The sequence below is a fragment of the Chinchilla lanigera genome, unplaced genomic scaffold (genome assembly GCF_000276665.1).
Source record: "Chinchilla lanigera isolate Chin_1 unplaced genomic scaffold, ChiLan1.0 scaffold00031, whole genome shotgun sequence".
Classification (NCBI taxonomy): domain Eukaryota; kingdom Metazoa; phylum Chordata; class Mammalia; order Rodentia; family Chinchillidae; genus Chinchilla; species Chinchilla lanigera.
The window spans coordinates 21,998,515-22,017,644 of record NW_004955432.1 but is presented as its reverse complement, the minus strand read 5'-3'; the positions used below and the strand labels follow the sequence as shown (position 1 = coordinate 22,017,644).

At 45.5% G+C, this 19,130-nt stretch overlaps 1 protein-coding gene across 3 annotated transcripts in view; it reads right to left on the bottom strand.

Moving 5' to 3' along the window:
- Tes (testin LIM domain protein) overlaps positions 1-19,130 on the bottom strand; it is a 42,734-nt gene that overhangs the window by 17,797 nt on the left and 5,807 nt on the right. Inside the window, exons 1-2 of one of the 3 annotated variants that reach the window (XM_005388119.2) lie at positions 6,489-6,590; positions 3,116-3,201 (exon numbers count right to left, since the gene is read on the bottom strand). In XM_005388119.2, the coding sequence (XP_005388176.1) occupies positions 3,116-3,201 (86 nt within the window). In that variant the 5' untranslated portion in view covers positions 6,489-6,590. Of the gene's footprint in view, positions 1-3,115; positions 3,202-3,284; positions 3,364-6,488; positions 6,591-19,130 lie in introns of those variants that run through there. The other 2 variants (XM_005388118.2, XM_005388117.2) reach the window with 2 other exon arrangements.

Below are 19,130 nucleotides of genomic sequence, written 5' to 3'. Positions count from 1 at the left end.
CATCTCCTTCGTGTCTGAGAAAGACCTCCCTCCCTATTTCCTATTATGTTTTTTACTTTGCTCTTTATTTATATTTTGGGTTTTTCATACAACAGAAACCATGGGATATTGAAGCTTCTGCATCTCATTTATTTCCTTTAACATTATAGCCTCAAGGCACATCCACTGTCCTACAGGTGACTCAAGTTTATCTTTCTTTATGGGAGAGTAGTACTCCACTGTACATAAGTGCCACAATTTCCTTAGCTACTGAGGCACCTATAGGCCACTTACAGGAGTTCGCTACTGTATTATAAACTGTGGTACTACAAACACGGATACGCATATGTCACTGTAAAATGACGTCTTTAATTCTTCTGGGAAGATACCTAGAAGGGAAATGGCCTGGGTCAAATGAATTTCTAGTTTAAGTTTTCTGAAGAATCTCCACAGATTTCCACAGTGGTTGTACTAGTCTACACTCCCACCAACAACCATATATTCTAGATATGAGTCTTCTGTCTGAGGACCAGCTGGTACAGACTTCCCTACTCTGCAGGTTGTCTCTTTATTCTGCTGTGCAGAAGCTTTTTAACTTGATTCTATGCCACTTGCTGACCGCTGGCATTATTTCCTGTGCAACAGGGGCGAACAGGGAGCTTGTAAGCTATCAGGAAGTGTAGTTCAGTACCCACACTGGACATTAACAATCTTACACAGAAGGGTGAATGGTAAAAAGGTAGAGAATAATCTAATTCCACTTTCTAAATGCGCCCACGAAGCTCCGGGAGGAGTCAGGATAACCGCCCAAAGGACAGAAGGAAGCCGCGTGGGGAGGAGCCCCCGCCACCTCCCAGCTCTGTGGGCTTAGGCTGGTGCTGCAGCCTTTTTCTTTTTTCATAGTTAGCACAGAATATTTTACTTAAGGACTGTATTGCTGCATCTGGTGTTCAAAGGTATCTGCCTCTGTTCTTCCAGTTATGGCTAAAAACCCAGGGACTACTCAGGGCTGTAACCAAGAGCAATGCGCCTAGATGCACGTCAGGAAGACGACGGAACTCCTGAGAAATACAATGTGGACAGACTACATCAACACACGCTAGGATGGAGGCCAAGCGCCTAGTGCTTTACAGCTACGAGACTCTCAGACTACACCTAGTTTACATTAGGTAAGTCTGTGTGATAAAACTGAAATGAAAGGGTGATTTTCATGCCATGGCAACCAGCTCTTGCCTGACTTTTTATTTGATCTGAAAATGTCTGATTATAATGATATGGATTATAATGATGTATCTGATACAATGGTATGAAAATAATAAGAGATCAAACAAAATACCATGAACTTTCTGCTTTAGAGAAAAGGAATGAGCTTGTCAAGTTAAAAACTCTGCCCAGTAGAGGGCACTGCAGCCCTCTGCAAAGTCCACAGGACTCGGGGAGAAAGAGGTGCTCACAACAAGAGCTGAAGCACAGCCAGCCTCTGTCCGCTATCCCTGGTTCTACTCCACGCAGTCAGCAAAGGTAGGTGGAAAAGCACTCAAAAAAGTGATGGCGTATGTACTAACCTTTCATGGTGTTTAGAAAATTGTCCTTCTCTTTTTCTTTTCTTTTTTTTTTTTTTTTGCAGTACCAGGGATCGAACTCACGACCTTGTGCTTGCCAGGCAGGCGCTTATGCCTCTGAGCTATATCCCCAGCCCTGTCCTTCTTGTCTAAACAATACAGTGACAGTTATTTACCTAGCACGTATAATGTATTATTAGTTTAAGTAACCTAAAGCCGTACCTCGGCATGTAGGTCATACACAAATGTTACCCATTTTACACAAGATTTAAGCATCTATAGATTTTGGGATCTGCAGGGGCTGGATACTAAGGGACAATGGTATTCTAATCCACGAGGAATATTCTGTGCTTAGTGATGTTATCTTTTCAGAAATGCTACACACACTGCCTAACTATGTTCTTGAAAAGACAGCGTAAGAAATATTTATTAAAAAAACAAACCCTGTGGAAAATTCTAGCTCTCTAAAAGTCAAGAACTGTATCATTTCCCGGAGGACAGGTTTCTGCTGTCTGCAGTATTACAACGCTTGCCCTTGTTTTTTTTTTCAGTGTCAGGGTTTGAATTCAGGGCTTATGCAAGCTGCACAAGCACACAAACCCGCCTTTTATTTTTTTTGAGACTTATTAAATACGCTAGCTTTTAAAGGAGTCTACATCCGTTCTCATGTTGTACAAAGCCACAGTGCTGATGCAATTGTGTATGCTTTCTAAGAGTCTTCTGTAGAAATGTGCAGAACAAATGCGGTTGTCAGACGGGGTTCACTGTTAAAAATAACTGCTATTCTACTATCATATCATCGATCCTCTCCTTCTAACAATAAGATGCTGGTTCCAACTTTGAGCAGACATGTAAACTACCATGATGGTCTGTACAGCTACTGACCAAGAATATTTATGCTCTTCATGAGAACAAATTTCAAATACTGGTTTTAAATATATTTTTAAAAACATACAAGTAAGATCTATATAAAATTCACATTTTTGATCTATTATCACTTGTATCACAGGTACATACACTGTACTGAAATCATGATGCTGGCCATAAATTTTTTTTAACAAAAAAATTCAAGTACTTGGAAGTGTTTCAGTAGTAAGTTTACTTCTGGAAATTTTGAAGATACCCAAAAACTTTACTTCCCGGTAACTACTATATGAATACTCAATTCAGCATTCGTATCTATCATTTCTTGCAAATACAAGATGTAAAAAGTTAGCAATTGTTAAAAATAATAATTAAATTAATAAGCCGTCCTGGAGGATTACCACAACTTGTTTGCCACTTAGAAAAGGCATATTCAATGTTTCAGGTTCATAAAAAGGAGAAAGATCGCAAATAAATCAAACAACTCTAAATACAGTAGTTACGGCCCGATTTGCTCAGTCGAATTTAATGATAGGAAGATAGACAGCTTTATTTCTTACTCATTTTTTAAAAAATAAGCTCTACAACTTAGCAACTGTGCCTGAGAACTTCTAAGAGATCCCAGTGTCTGAGGAAGTACTGCCAAAGGCACTGTCTGAAGAACTACAGCCGAAGAGTGTAAATTACTACGGTAATTTTCAAAACATTACCTCCAGAAGTGCAGTTCAAATCCTTCACATTTTTCTTTGCATTTTAAACAGGGGGCTCCAAATCCTTGCTCATGACCTAGGCCCATCTGTTAAAGCAAAAACATGGATCTATTATTATATTTTCAGAAATCTGAAAAATTCAATAAATCGTGCCTTTAATTCCACTTACCGTTCCTGTTGATATAACTTTCAAACAAATCTTTTGTGAACAGCACACTGTTTAGCCAGTGGTGACACCCAGATAGTAAATGGCAGCCCCGGGCACATACACAACATACTTTATGTCCTTATTGCTTTTTATCACGAAAACAAAAGCGCAGGAAAGAACAGTAGGTGCGCTGTGGGGCAGACGTCACCAGAAGTCAGGAATTTATGTCTCTGACCGCTACATGCCCCGGCTATAATAAGCCCAGGGAACACTCAGAAAGCAGAGTTCAGACAGAAGCTTGGCCCTCAGCGATATAGTCTGCAGCAAACAAGGAAATGTATGAAAGGGTTTAGAAATTAAAATTTAAATCATTATTTTACATTATGATCAATACAGTAGCAACGACACGCATTTACTGAAAGCCAGAACTAGCACATCCCTTGTTTCCGCACTAGCATCATACGAAAGTCATACAGTGCTTATAAAGGAGAAAATGTGAAACCCGGAGAGGTGAAAGATCCTGCCTAAGAGCAAAATGGCAGAGAAGCCGGAGATTTAGCTCAGTGGCACAGTGCCCGCCTGGCCAGCTCAAGGACCAGAGTTTGATTCCCGGTACCAAAAAAACCAAACAAAAAAACGCAGAAAAGAGATCTGAACCCAGGACTGTCTGACCACAAGACTTGTGCTCTCACACCTAGGTAAGGGGGTGGGGAGGCTATACTGTTACTCCTGCTATGGTAAAGTGTTCTTTCTCTTGACCATATTAAACAAGTACGCTTGGTAACTCTCTGTGACACGGCCTAACAGGCAGGTGGGCTGGGAGTACAGGTACAGGGCAACGCGAGCTCTTCCACACAACTGCTCAATGACAAGGAGCACCCGGCTCTGCGCTGGCACGTCAGCAAACCACCAGTGAAGAGACTATTCCGTATTTTAAATGTCACGTTAGGGCCGGGGCAAATTAATTACCACTGGAGGAGTAGCTCAAGCTGGCCAAATCTTTTTCAATGGACTCCCGGTAATTTTACCAAATTCTGTTTATCATTATCCTTACGCAACCCAAACCATACTGTATCTCTTCCCCTGAAAGATCATCCTTGAAGCTTAAATGAAGCCACTGTGAGGGCCGGGGATACAGCTCAGCGGCACAGTGCCGGCTGGGCAGGCTCAAGGTCCTGAGTTCGACTCCAGGTACCAAAAAGTAGTAATAATAATAATTAAGAAAAATAAATGAAGCCATTGCTTTTTATCTGACGAAAGTAACCACAGCCTTCTACTATAACGACATATCCCAAACCGGCTGGTGCATCAGCTTGTTTAACAGAATTCGCACTAATTATACATCAGACCCCATCGCAACCATTCCCTCTAATGTATACAGTTCAGTCCAACATTGCTTCATCATCTTCACCATGTCTACATTACCAACTCTAAAAGGAGTTGAACTTCTGTAAATTGTGTTTAACAACAGCATTAAATTTTTCCCCCAGAATCAAACTGCTTCTTGTCACTGACAGTTTACAGCACAGAATACAGTGAGAAAAACGAAAGACAGAGGAAGACTGGTTGAGTTTTCTGCTCTTTTATCAGGAGTGTAACTGAGTTTTCTCAGTAAGATGTTAACAGTAAAAATGAAGAGCAAATCTGAAAGCATGTGCTTTTTCAGCTCATTCCAGTTTTCCCTTATAGGAAAGTTATTAATCCTTAATTTGCCTGGTGTATGGATTTGCTTCCTATCATGTTCTGCGCATCTCCTGCTAAATTCCAGTCCCATGTGAAAATTAAGATTACTTTAATCAGGGGCTGGGGATTTAGCTGAGCTGCAAAAAGCGCCTGCCTGGCAAGCGCAAGGTCGTGAGTTCGGTTCCCGGTACCGGAGAAAAACCAAAAAAAAAAAAAAAAAAAAAAGATTACTTTAATCAGACTTCATCACACAGCCACACAGCTTAGCTTAAATCAATGGCTTCTAAACTCTTACATGAACTGCACAATAAGGAACACTGTAATTCTATCTCCTGACATAGAACTTGCATATACACATAAAACCCTGAGATGCACTGGCTTAGATAGCATCTAGAAATTACTTTTTTCTCTAAATGAAACGGCTACCTATTCAACTTCTGGCCCGTGCTCGAGTCTGAGTTGCCAGTATGAATAACACTGGGTTTAAGAAAATACCACAAACGTACTGGAACAATACCATGTGATCACTATTTCTGATGCATCTCTGAAGTTCCGCCTTAGAACCCTGACTGGTCAGCAGGGTTTTTGTATAAGGCCCTACTGTAACTCACTGCTGACGGACGAGATCAACCTTGCAAAGGGGCAAGCTCGTTCTTTCCTACCCACTTTGCTATATCCTCACGATAGCAGTTTATTTATCAGAATTGCTAGATCTGGTATTTCATGAGTATATGCTATTCTAAATGTTCCATGTATCCTCCCTCCGGACAGGACTAGGCAGCCCTTTCAGGTGAGGGATCAAGAGAATAAAATCCAGACGGGGGAGATTTGCTCCCGGCTGCACCAGTCAAGAGCAAATGTAACCTAAAATTTGATGTCTGGCTTTAAATGCAGACGCCTCCCTGAAGGCCGCTCTAGGAAGGCGAGGCCCTCAAGGCTGGGCAAGCGTGCCGGACAGGGAAGCGTGCACTGAGACCGACAGGAGGAGCGTGACCGGGTGGCCGAGAGGAACCGGACACAGCGGGGTGGAGGGAAGAGAGCCCCTCCCGCGAAGGGGCAGGGAGGCGGCCGAGGGAGCTGCGGAGGGCCCTCGTGGCCAGCAGTCTTGTTTTCCAGCCCTGCAAGAGGAGCGTAAATCTCCTGAAGTATCGGGGTGAGTCTGGGGCCCCGAGGCTTAACACACCCCCCGGGCTGGGAGGACACCGGTAAGGAGGCCCGGAGGGCAGCCACGCGCCCGCGGAGGCAGCCCAGGGAAGCGGGCGCGAGCCTGAGAGCCCTGGGAGCCGGAGGGGTCGGGGGGCTCTGGGTCAGGACCTCGGGCGGAGCAGCCACCTGAGAACCTGGCTCTGCAGCTGACCTTGAGAGCTCAGGAAGCGGGTTCCAGGGTTCTTCCACCCTGCCCGGCCCGAAGGCCAGCTCACTCTCCATGCCTGGTCTCTGCAGCCCGGCTGTGCCTCTGGAGAGAGTGCTCCTCCTAAAAACACACGACTGCATCTTCCTCACTGTGTCCAGAAGAGAGCAGAAAGGAGACGGTGCACATACCCCAGGCAGAGGACGAGTCTCAAGTTAGAACAGAAATCCGGCCCTAGCGAAGCAGAATCCATCGGCACACACGCACAAGGACGTCTCTCTCACGCCACACTGTCGGGTGAGAAACTTCTCCATTGTGATCTCTTTACGCACCTGCTAGGATAAAAAGGCACAACGTGTCCCCAACAGAAAGTGCGGTTCTCACTCTATGCCCTATCCGGGTGATGTGCCCATTTCCGGGCTGAGTTACCACCTGACATGCAGTTGTTACAGCCCACGGAGGTCAAAATGCTGCCTGCAAAGGGTGTGCGAAAGAGTTCTGCTTTATTCCCATCCAAACTGAGGCAGCGGCTAGTCTCCCTCTCACAAGTCAAGCGTGTACCGGACGGAGGAAAACATATTAATTCCACGCTGCAATAAAACGAGTTTGGGGGCCAGAAGCTGTAGGCAGCTTCTCCAGGCCTATTCTTAGACCTTTTTTGGGAAAAATCTCAAGACCTGAGGCAGCCCAACGAGAGCCAGTTCAAGGACCTGGAATTCCATCTGCCCTAAGGGCTCCAACAATGTCTTGCCCTCCCTCATTCTGCGCCCAGGACTTCCTGTTGCCCGGAGTGCAGAGTTCTCTTCAGAACCTCATTTCCCCGCCCGCAGGACTGGCCGCACGCCTGGTGGCTGGGGTCCTCCTCTCCTCGAGGGCCGTCGCTACTATTCTTGGACATCCAAATCTTAGTTCAGTTTCGACCCAGTCACCTGCACTCCAGAATTTTAGTAACAAAAAAGAATAGAGGCGGTGCTATCTGCCCAGGGCTGTGTGGGAGAGGGTGGAGGAGAGGACTCGAACCAGAGAAGCAGCTCCTCCCCGCCTGCAGCGAACTGGCTGCTCAGAGAGAGAGACCCAGGTAACCTGGAGCGACACTTCAGACTCGCGTCTTTGCAGCGACAGTTACGCTGTGAGAATCAGCTGTGTCCGGTATTAACGAGATGAAGAATCACGTGGTTATGAACACCAGAGAACTAGAATGTGGGACGATCACTGAAAGAGAAGCAGGGAAACCGCTCATCTGTGTCAGGGCCCAGGTCAGGGACGTGAGAGGCCAGTTTTCTTTTTCTGGGATTCATTTAGATAATGAAGAAATATAGTTAGATATTCTACAATTATGATTGCAAATCATGTGTAAGAGAAACTTTACTTCAGTTTCTCATTCAGCTTGGTCGAAGTTTAATCAGTTGGTGGAAAATGATTGTTTGAGAAAGTTCACATATTGGTGGTCCTTCTAAGTCAGAATCCCCGGAAATTCAGTTTTGAGGAGCCATCTATAAAGAGCACCTATGACATTAAAAAACAATGAAGTGTCAGTCATACAATTCACCTCTGTTGCACATAATCATTTCTCCAGCAAATATGAATGGTATTCCCCGAAGAGTCAACGCTTTGTGCCTAAAAACACATGTTTTTCATAAACGCACAAGTCCCAAAGCTGTCTGCCTCGTGTAATTTTAGTAACATGTTCTGGCCAGCACCAATACAAGCATATGACAGATTAATTTTTCTTCTTCAGTATCCAAGAAAACAGGTCCTTTGGACTGACTATATTCGGAGAAACGGCAGTCAGGCTTTGTGAATACCTGTCAAGGTCCTCTGAAAAAAGAAAAATGACTCCGTAATATTTATCTTGAAATACTACTTACTCATCAACAAACAGGACTTTTAAAGGAGACCCAAGGACAAGCGATACGAACTGAATGTATGTTCCCATGCTCCATGCTTTCAAGTACCCCGTGTGCCCCGGCTTAGAGTAAGAAATGGGAATGGAATCAATTTCTCCATTTTCGTAATTTCAAGCAACCAGATAGGCTGGCAACATTTCGGGTGACCTTCCTGAGCCAGAAGAGGGTATTGCATGTCAGATACTTGAAAGAAAAGGTGGGGGGCGGCTCACATAACATCTGGTATTTCAAACACAGGCTGAGTCCATCTGAAGACAATTCAGATCTGGAAGATATTATGCAGTGTTCGGGTGAGATCATCTGACTCATGCTGTTTTCATAACCCAATTTCCCTCCGGAGCAAGGAATCATACGTGGTTACTAAATCAGCAAGTGTTACTAAGACTTCTTTAATCACCTCGGAACGAAGCCGACCTAGGTAGATGAAATGAAATGTACGTGTTCTTTATGTGCGGAACCGTGCAAGCACATTTACCCAGGGTGAGTATGTACGTGCAGTCACGTAACACTCACAAAGAAGCACGGTACATCTTGCTTTCAGAGACGGAGACCCTAGACCAAGGAAATACATTTAAAAACAATTCCTCTCAGCACACGGCTATCTCAGAAACTTAGCATTCATGAAGTTGCTCACACCCTGATGAGTAAATTTCGGTTAATTTGGAATATAAGATTTCGAATTGTGTGAAATTTTTAGTTCGTTACCTGTTTCCCAATCTCTCTGAAGATTTGTTCTACACCCCTAAAAAGACGGTGTTACACAGGAATTGAACTTAAATATATTTCAAAAAAAGAGACATCCTTCAACTTGTACCTTGCCGCCAGTCGTATGTAAGAAATAATTTACTGCGACTTAGAACTACAATTCATCATTCCTAATAAAACTGCTATAACTTTTCTTCTGTTTATACAATTAAACACTTTCCATCTTCCACCCAAGTCTGAAGGTACGACAGCCCGAGTGCGGAAGGCGTCCCCAGCCGCCGGCCGCCCAGCCGGGCCCCAAGGGCAGCATACCCTGCGCTCAGCCCCACAGCCTGCCCGCCAGCTCCCTCATGGCCGCAGCAGCACGCGCGCAAACCCTGTCCTGCCCCACCCCACGGGCCCTCTCCTGCAAACCGACTGCCTTGTAGACTACCACAGGACTATCTTGTGCTTCCACAGCTATTTTATTAAAGCCCACAGGTGACCACAGCACTGCCCCTTTCGGACGTTCTTCATGAATTACACTTTCTCAGCACGGTGGAGAGGGCCCTTTAACACCTGGCACCAGAGCTCCACCGCTGCCTCTGCCTTCCTCACGCCCGCCCCGCCAGCCACTTCGAGGGGAGCTGGCCCCTTCGCCTGGATCTCAGTTCCGCTTCCCTGTCTGCCCAATGCTACAATCAGTGACCCTGTGATAACGTTTTCTCAACTCTCCCCAGCAAAATTCTTCTCACTTCTCATAGGTCTTAGTGCAAACTCTATTATTTAATCCTTTATAGCACTATGACTGCTAGTATACCAGTTCACCACTGACTATAAGCTTCTCGTCCATATTTGAATTCCTGATGCCAACCATAGTGCCTGAGCATTTTAAAAAATGTTAGGAAGTTATTTAATTCTTTAAATTATCTCATGACCTTTAATGTACCGTTCTTCACCTCAAGGACTCCCACTGCTTCTTACAGAGCGGACCCTTACAGGGGTGACGGTGGTAACACAACCGCTGCTACTTCACTGCGCGCTCAGCACGCGTAAGGGCAGACGGGGTTCTGACGGTCTCGCGTGGACCATCTCATTGTACCCTCGCAGCAAGCCAAAGAGAGGCCAAGGCTATGGCTGTCCTCGTCTCATTCCAGCGAAGGAGATGGGGGGTCACGGCTGCCCAGAGACACCAGTGCCTAAAGACAGGACATCACCCTGCATGACACCAGTATTACTTGGTGAATCAGTTTTTAAAAACAAAAAGTAGAATCACTACTTCAAATCAAAGAATGAGAAGGCAAGAACAGAATAATAACCTGATAGCTTTCAGCTGCCAACGCTACTCATCCAGAAGCAAAGGAGAGTAAAACCTCCACTACAGAGCCTCGGATTCACTTCCCCCACTTCAGCTCTTTCGCACCGGAAGTATAAAGCCAGAGGTCTACGAATCTACCACGAAATCCACTGTGATCCCAATGGCCTGAGACCCACCAGCTCACACACAGTAGTAAACAATCACAAAGACTATTCTACTAGAAGAGGGAAAGGGGAACCTGTAATCTTTCGGCCTACATAGCTTATAATAAATTCTGTAGCCAACCTACCATGAGCTCGAACAACTCCCACCCACTCGGTCCCCACAATTCCCAGACGGCACCAGCACGGAGTTAGGAGTGTGGGACTGTCACCCAGGCGGTGTCTACTGGGACCTGAGATAATCAGGCGGCAACCACCACCCAAGACTACACCTGTGAAGAAGCGCTGGGAAATCCTGATGCTTTCTGAGGGAACAGTAAAGAATTTCAGTCTGAGGAGGACATCTTGAAGCACTTCTAATTACAGCTGAGGACTTCTTGCTTGTGTTCTGTTTTTAATGAGTATTAAGAGCAAGGACGGCAGGGGCGGCAGTAAAAACACCTCAACCCCTCGATGTTAAAATGCTATGGTTTGGCAGCCACAAAGCATCAGTGTTTCAATCCACCACAACTCACGGAAAAGTGCTGTTACTCCTATTTCACAAGTGAGCCCTGGAGAGATTAGGACTCTTGCCTGATTACTTAGCTAGCACTTGGCAGAGCTGACATCTCAATTTTGGCCTTTTTACTCTAAACCCCGGACTCTACCTGTAAAGCCAGTTTTTTCTTCAAAATGAGATTTCAAAGGTGGGTCATAATCCTCAGGGCGGTATTCCTCATCTGGAACTTCCCTGGAACAATCAATTTTGATCTGAAGGACTGCCTATTATTCACTGGTCAGGAGCACCCCCTTCCAGACCAATCTGAGACTGAATTATACGGAACCTGAACGCCTGCACACCAGCTGTGCTACGTCAGACGAATACACAAAGAACAGGGTGGAAGTCAAAACTGTCCCGTCTCAATGAAAAATAGGTTTCTCAATGCTGAAGTGTGAGAGAAAAACAGTTAAAAGAAACAAAGAAATACTTGTTTGAACAAATTTTACCGGCAAATAAAAGACCTTTTTTCAAAACATGCAGACATACACTAATATAAGAAATTATCTACCCTATGAAATTCTATACACTGTGTGGTAATCAGAGGCAATGTAATGAGGTTGAAACCAAACTACTCATTTTTTTTCAAATCAATGAATTTCTAGATTTAAAATAGAAAATTCTGTGTTAGTTACAAACCACGCCAACTTCAGAAACACCTACCATCCCAGTTTCCGAGTGGGGAATTTGCGTGCGGCTTCAGTGGACGGGCCGGTTCAGGGTTCCTGCAGGTTTGTGCCCAGCGGTCAGCACAGCCTGCTGTCGTTCCCAGGCTGGACGCGGGGAAGACACACGTCCACGCTGTCTCACGGGCATCTCCCAACAGGGCAGCCTGTGCTCCTCGGGGTGAGCGATCCCGAGAGGGACAGCACGCAAAACAGAAGCTGCAGTCAGTGACCTTGGTGGCAACACTGTCGCCTCTGCTGTGTTTCATCCTTTGGCAGCAAACGACCTGGACCAGCCTGCTCTCCAGGAGAAGACACTGTGTGAACATCTGTAGGGGACTCAAGGGGTCCTCGTTAGAGGGTGTATGCTGCATCCTCTTTTCTATTTTGGCTTTAAAACCAAAGATGAAGCAACGTGAGATATGCAGGATGTGTTACAAATGGAGGGGGTCAGGGTGCTTATCTAGTACCTTGCCTTTACCTTATTTAGTATTTGTTTCCCCACTAAAACGAGGACACTAACACAGAACTTCGGGCCTTCTTCAACACTTCCCTGCTCAATCTGTAGTTGCTGCCTCAGTAAAGACCAGCAAGCAGTCTCTTAGGAGATGATTTTTAGCCTCTAAATTCCATTTATACACATATCCATGCATGCTTGTGTATGCACATACACCATCATGAACCAGATTATAGAATACTATATAAAAAAACCAAGCTTGATTAGCAAATTTCCAGAAATATATCTGAGAAAATTTCCACAACTTTTTTTGTCTTTTTGAGGCAGGGTTTCACTATACAGTTCAGGCTGGCCTTGAACCCACTGTGTAACCCAGCCTGGCCTTGACACTGCGATCCTCATGCCTCAGCCTTCCAAATGCTGGGATTACAGGCATGCCCCACCATGCCCGGTTCCACAATCTTTAAAATATGCCATGAATTTCCTTAATGAATAAAAAAGATTTATATAAACTTTATCATCTATTCAAAATCTAACATATCCTCACAGTGTTATTAAAGGCAATATAATTTCGCCCTTCCTGTTTTTATTTTTTAAAGGTTTTCATATATGTCATGGGTAAGCACATGATAAAATGAAATGCATTTGGGATGCAGACGTACCTCAGGGGTAGAGTGTGTGCTTAGCCTATTAGAGACGCTAGATTTGATCCCTAGTAGCAGGAAAAAAATCAAAGCAAGAAATATATTTTGACTGCTTAGTTTATGTGGGTTTCCAAAAACAATTTTCAAGTTGATGACAATAAAATCACTGTTATGCCACCGTGTGAAGAAAGTCACCAGAAATGTCTACCAACAGAATAACCCAGCACAGGTCTCCTCCTGAACCTGCTACTCTGGGAAAGACAATACACATCGTAAACGCGCCACAAGTAACAGGATGTGGCTGCTGCCCAAGTGGCTTCTGTATCAGAACTGGTTCCACAGCCGGTCTGGGCAGTACGTGTACTTACACACACGCCCTCAGAGCCTATTTATTAGCTATGAAAAGAACCGTAAGAGACTGACTCCTAAGGGTATCTGTGCAAGACCCTTAGCAGAATGTGGATCGTGACAAACACTCCTAATCTGGGCCTTACTCCCAGCTCCAGCGAGTGGGTCAGAGACAGCTGTGTCCTGAGAAGCCTTTATTGAGACACTGCACCCCAAAACGTGAACACAGCCACCGCTCTTACTATGCCTAAGGACTACAGTCTGATTTCTTCAGGAGCAACTCGTTTATGCTGATTCAAGCATGGGAAGGTGACTATACAATGGAATGGTTTATTGTCACTAATTCCATATTTAACTGGAGTACATGCAGGGGGAAGAACGGACGTAGAGATGTACTTTCACAGACTGAAGGAAAAGAGAAAGGTCTGTAACATTAGGTGAGGGTGCCCTTAGAGAACGCTTCCCAGGGGAGCAAGAAAATCCCAGGGGCGCTGTCTTTTCAATGGAAAGAAGACAGAGAAAGGAAAAGAGGTGCAAAAAATCCACGCTCCTCATCTTCCACTTTCACCCAAGATGGACACGAGGGGCATTTAAAGCACGGAGCCGAGTCTTACAGCACAGGGAGGGACCTGGACACAGGAAAGGAAGGAACAGACGTGAGAACCCTGCTGTCAGAGCCCCACGCTTGCAGATTTCATGAACGCCTAGCCTTCCCACACCGCCACTTACTGTGGAAAAACTGAATTACGCTTACACTGGACACTGTAAATGTAAAAAGCCTTAACTAATTTTTGACCCATTTTCTGATCTGTAATGGATTAGAGAAGTGGTCTGGGGCTAGAGTGTGGCTCACTGGCCGCACCCACCTAGCAGGGGCCAGGCCCTGGGTTCTCGACCTCCAGTGCCGGAGAGAGACCCGGGGGTGAGGGCTGGGGAGCCGGGATGGGTGGGACACGACAGAGACTCAAGAGAGCAGTCTGGGTCCCCATACCTTCTGTTCCGTATTTACAGACTATAACACAAGGACTCTCCTATAAAGGAGGTACCCAGACACCAGTTCGGAATTCTCTAGTAGTTCAGGAGAATTCAAAACACACATACACCACCTATTTACAGCCAGGATCAAATTTTAGCTGTATGTTAATTTACTTTCCCTTTATCTTGATGGAACAAGTGAAGTCAAAATCAGATTTTTGCCTAGATTAAAAAGAGGATCTTCTGAAGCCACCAGTGACGCCAGAGAAGCAACAGCACTCTAGCTCTTGGTTCCTGTACATGGACAGAGGACGAGGAAGTCACCTCAGAATGCAAAAGCCTTCTCCAGGGTTCCTCCACCCCACTCGCAGGGGAGAGCTGGGAAGACTCACATCTCAGCGGCCGAGGGCCTCGGTGGCGCCGTCACCACCTACTCTGCCTTGTCTCTGCAGCTGGGTGCCGCGGCCCAGGGGCGAGGGTGGATCGTGCCCACTCGACTGGGCTGACTGCATCAGCAGACACCTTTCCGGTCAGCTAGGGACAGGTGGTCTAGGGAGCCTCAGCTGAAATCTTTTCTTTCTGTTCCACGTGGTCTCTCAAGTTCTAGCTACTTGCTTCGGACAGTTCACAAAACAGCAGCAGACTTCCAAGGAAGTTGATGTAAGCAAAAAGGCCTCTTGAGGTTCAAGCTCAGAACTCAAACAACATCGCTTCCCCCAAGTTCTACTGGCCCAGGTGAGTCCCGGGGCAGTTCAGACTGAAGAGGCAGGACAAGACTCTCCAGAGAGGCACTGTACAGAACTGGGGCATGTTCTGCAATTCGCCGTACAAACGGAGGAAGACTTCTTTATCAGGAAAACATCTCAATGCCCCATATTGGTCCAGGACACCTGGCAGCGTTGAATTAGTGCCTCATCCAGAGAACCAGACGCACCTTTGAATCTTTCGACCAGTGACTCGCACATGATAGGCGCTTGAGTTCTGGAAATGATTACTTATAAATCTGAATTTCATCATACAAAATTAAACTTGATTTGAAATCTGTGAAAGGAACATAAGAAAACTCAGTGATGTACTCTATCTCTCAGTTACTGAACAAAGAAATGGATGTCTTTCAGTCCAACAAAGCAACAAGAGGCAGTAAGCTGTTGACAGCATCTTGTCGTGGGCTCTTCATGGTATAGCCACGTACCTATTACACAGCGTGAAGACCCACGGAGCAATTCCCCTACAGCCTGGGTTCCCTGATGATGGCTATGACAGATTTGCTTTTTGGTCTGTGGTGCTTAGGGCAGTTTCAACTGACTGGTCTTGGGATCCGGCCCAGGAACTGGGCACACTTCTACCTGTGCCTGGGTGGGTCACAGAGGCGTGGCCACGGCATCTTCCTTTGGCCCTTTGCCCCTTCGGCCCAGACGCTCTGCGGCTCTGCTTACCCACCAGCACGGACATCACAGCCTTCCACGCTGGCGTTTCTGCCTTGGAGCCTGCTGCTCTCGGACTGAACACCACGACCGAAGCCCTCCCCTCCTCTCAAACTGCGGTGCCGGGCACTGCGTTTCAGGAGTGGGAATCCTGACGAACGCAGCACCCCAGCGAGGCACCGCACTGTGCTCTGAAACACGCATCTCAGTCATCCTTACACGCCTGCTGAAGTAAGACGGCTGAACCCCATTTTCAGAAGAGGATCCTAGGGTTTAAAGAGGGTTAGTAATTTCCCTGAATTCGCACAATTAGTAGAAGGTAGGGCCAAGAAAGGAACCCAGGCCTCCAAGCTCTGACGTCATGTTGGTTCTCTAAACATTTACTTACGGGTGCTAAGGCCTAGCAAACGAAACGCACTGACCTGAGGATATTAACACTGAGCAACACTTGCTGTCGGGCACTGTTCTAACTATTTACGTGTACTACTTAATTCAGTGTCACAACAGTCCAACAGTGAAGCAGTACCCCATTTCACAGCTTAGCTCTCGAGTCAAACAGGTCGAGAAAGTTGTCCAAAGCACTGACTACGCATCAGAGCAGAATCTCAACCTACGACTGGAACATCGAAGTTGGCACTGCTTCCTTTAAGCTCCCTGTTTCAAAAAAGTAGCAAGTGGTACATATCCTCCAGCTTCATTTCCCTCAGGCCACAGAAAAAGGAGCCGCAAATCCCATCTCTGCTGCTTTACCTGTGACATCCTAAAAGAAAGGTGGAGTTAGGCCACCACAATCTGTCCCGCCTCTCCTCACCGGTACATTCTGCCTACTTCTCATGGGATAACTCTTCATCCCATTACCACCAGCTGAGTCTCACACACCATTATTTGAATGCTTGCCATATTATCTAAAAGGTCAGATTTTGTAACTGCTCTTAAAATTCTTAGACAAGCAACAGGTCACAAAACCCAGCTGGAAGGAATTTTGAGACGTCTGTGCCTCAAAGGTAACAGAAGAGTGACTAGATTAACACACAAATCCTCTCAAAATCAAGTAAGGTGTCTTGTAACGTTAATTTTCCTACATTGTCTTTTAGACCATGGTATCATACAGGATGTCCTCTCAGAACAGACTCATGACATGAAGATTCAGAAAAGCGTCCTCAGGTCTCACTTCCAACAATCACACTGTTGCGCGCACACACAGCTGAATGCAGCAGGGGCTCAAGTCTTCCTAAGCGGCAGCAGGGGCTCAGGTCTTCCTATGCTGAATGCAGCAGGGGCTCAGGTCTTCCTATGCTGAATGCAGCAGGGGCTCAAGTCTTTCTATGCTGAATGCAGCAGGGGCTCAAGTCTTCCTATGCTGAATGCAGCAGGGGCTCAAGTCTTTCTATGCTGAATGCAGCAGGGGCTCAAGTCTTCCTATGCGGCAGCAGGAGACACTCACATCTTTCCCAAAAGCCCCTGGCTGCTAGGCTGGCCATGCCCTCTACTGCTCCAGCCTTTCGCTCCTCACACTCGCCCATCTAAGGACGGGAGCTTGGTGACAAGATGGTGTCAGCGCACAGCTCCCAGCCAAGCCAGCCCACAGCGCCGCGCCTGGACTGTGAGTTCCGTCCTCTTATCATCCGATGGATGCGTGGCACTACACAAGAGTCAGTTACGGTGGGGGCAGATCCTCAGCACACGAGGCTCCTGTACCCGCTCAGTGGCACACGTCCTCGATTCAAACCCTGCTGGGGAAACAGCAGTGACGGCAGCTCACCTGCTTTGCTTTCATTTTGGAGGGTTCAACCGGAACGTGTCAACGGTGAACTCCAAGCAAGGGCTCCCTGGCTTTCCAGTCCCGGACCTTCAGTCCACGCTATTCACTCCCCCTGCGAGTGTTTTCTTTGCCTAATTTATTCTGTAGAAGTTGTTTCCTCAATAAAGTACACCCTGTCTACCCAATTAAAGTTAATTACTTATGCTGCTGAGACTTTACAATAGTTACTTGTATGCATATTATTGGATGCTATTCAAAACGGTGGTCTGCAAACTGTGAGTCACCGGCCCACAGGGGACGGGACAAAACCCAGAGCAAGCAGTCAGGGACTACTCGGCACTTGGATAAAGTAATCTGGTGTCTGTTTCCTTTAATAACTTTAAAAATTGGCCCTGTATCTTTTTGTAGCAATTCATTACTGTGTTTTTAAAAATATCAACTCATGATAGATTTTTCTACAAGTGGGGTTCCTCCTCCCAAAGGGAAGAACCTTATTTTGGCGCTTATTCCATTCCACCCTGCCCTGTAGTTATTTTGCACATCTTGCCCATGTTTTCTCCACGCCCCGCCCCCGCTTTTTATCTCCCAAAGCTGACATGACAGAATTTTGAAGAATGAATGGCTTATACGTGATATTCACAGAAATGGAGTTTAGAATCTGTGGTCTTAAATTTAAGCTGCACTTTCAATACTCTTAAAAAAAAAACGAAGAATAACTTCTTATTGAGTCCCAGTTATCTTCATGGCAGGTCCTTACCCCATAAAGGAAAGAACGGACACCGCACTTTTATGTCGTGATGTCCTCACCTAAGAACAAAAATCCACCCTATCTGCCCAGCCATTTTGCCATGAAACACGATACAACTTGATCATCACATAGCAAGCAAAGTTAAGGTCATGTAGCTCTGACTTAACAGACTCTACTACAGCTGGAGCTAGACTTCCAACCTCACTTTGGCCAGGCTCGGTGTTCGGGTAAGAAGCTGTACGACGGACACCGAGAAGCTCCTCTTCCTCGTTTTTTCCAGTGTAGCCAGAGTGTCACTCCGTAAGCAGGCTGAGTCACTCGTGGCTTGGGAATGAGTCAGCATTTCAGAGATTAAATGGATTAGCAGTAATCTCTACTGTTCGGCTTTTTATAAAGCTCCCTGCCTTCCAGCCTTGCTGAAACCCTTCTAGTCCACCACACAAAGCAGGGAAACCGGCGATTCGAAACTATGCTCTTCTACTGCTTTGAAGAGGACCAAATAAAAGCAGTGCAACCTGGCAAGTTAAAATCACACAGACCTTTACCCAATTCCCTATAGAGTACTTAGGAAAAAATACAGATGAAGCTAGTCTGAACTGGACTGTAGCCTCCCATGGGAGAGTCAAAGATTATAGCTGGATACTTCAAAAGCACACACTCTAAACCTCATCTTGTAACAAAAGTAATTGAAATAAACTTTAATGAACAGATATTTACTCAAAAATGGTGGTAAAATTATCAGTTACCAATGTGTCTTTAAAATCTTGAAAGTATGAGGTTTGAACTCTTATTTTTAATTTGATTTTGTCATTGTTATCTTTTCCTTAAAAAAATCATAATGTATAGAATTTGCCTGAACATTTCACCATCCTGTAAAAAGCAAAAGAAAATTCCTGCATGTACTACATCTTAATGATCTCACAAATTCATCTTAAAAACTGTAATCCGTTACCATGACAGTAGTTACCAAACAAAACTCTGCGATGACTGCAAACAGGAAATCCAAGAGTGACTCTCCTCTAAGGCATTTGTAATCAAGACGACCTATGGTAAGCTGATGTACTTTACAGGCAGACTACTATCATTATTACAGCCTCATCCACTTATATGCTTTTTCATATTCTCATACTAACAACTGTTTTTCATTCATTTTCCATTTGCCATTACTTCAGATAAATGAAGTAAGAATTCTTTTTTTTTTT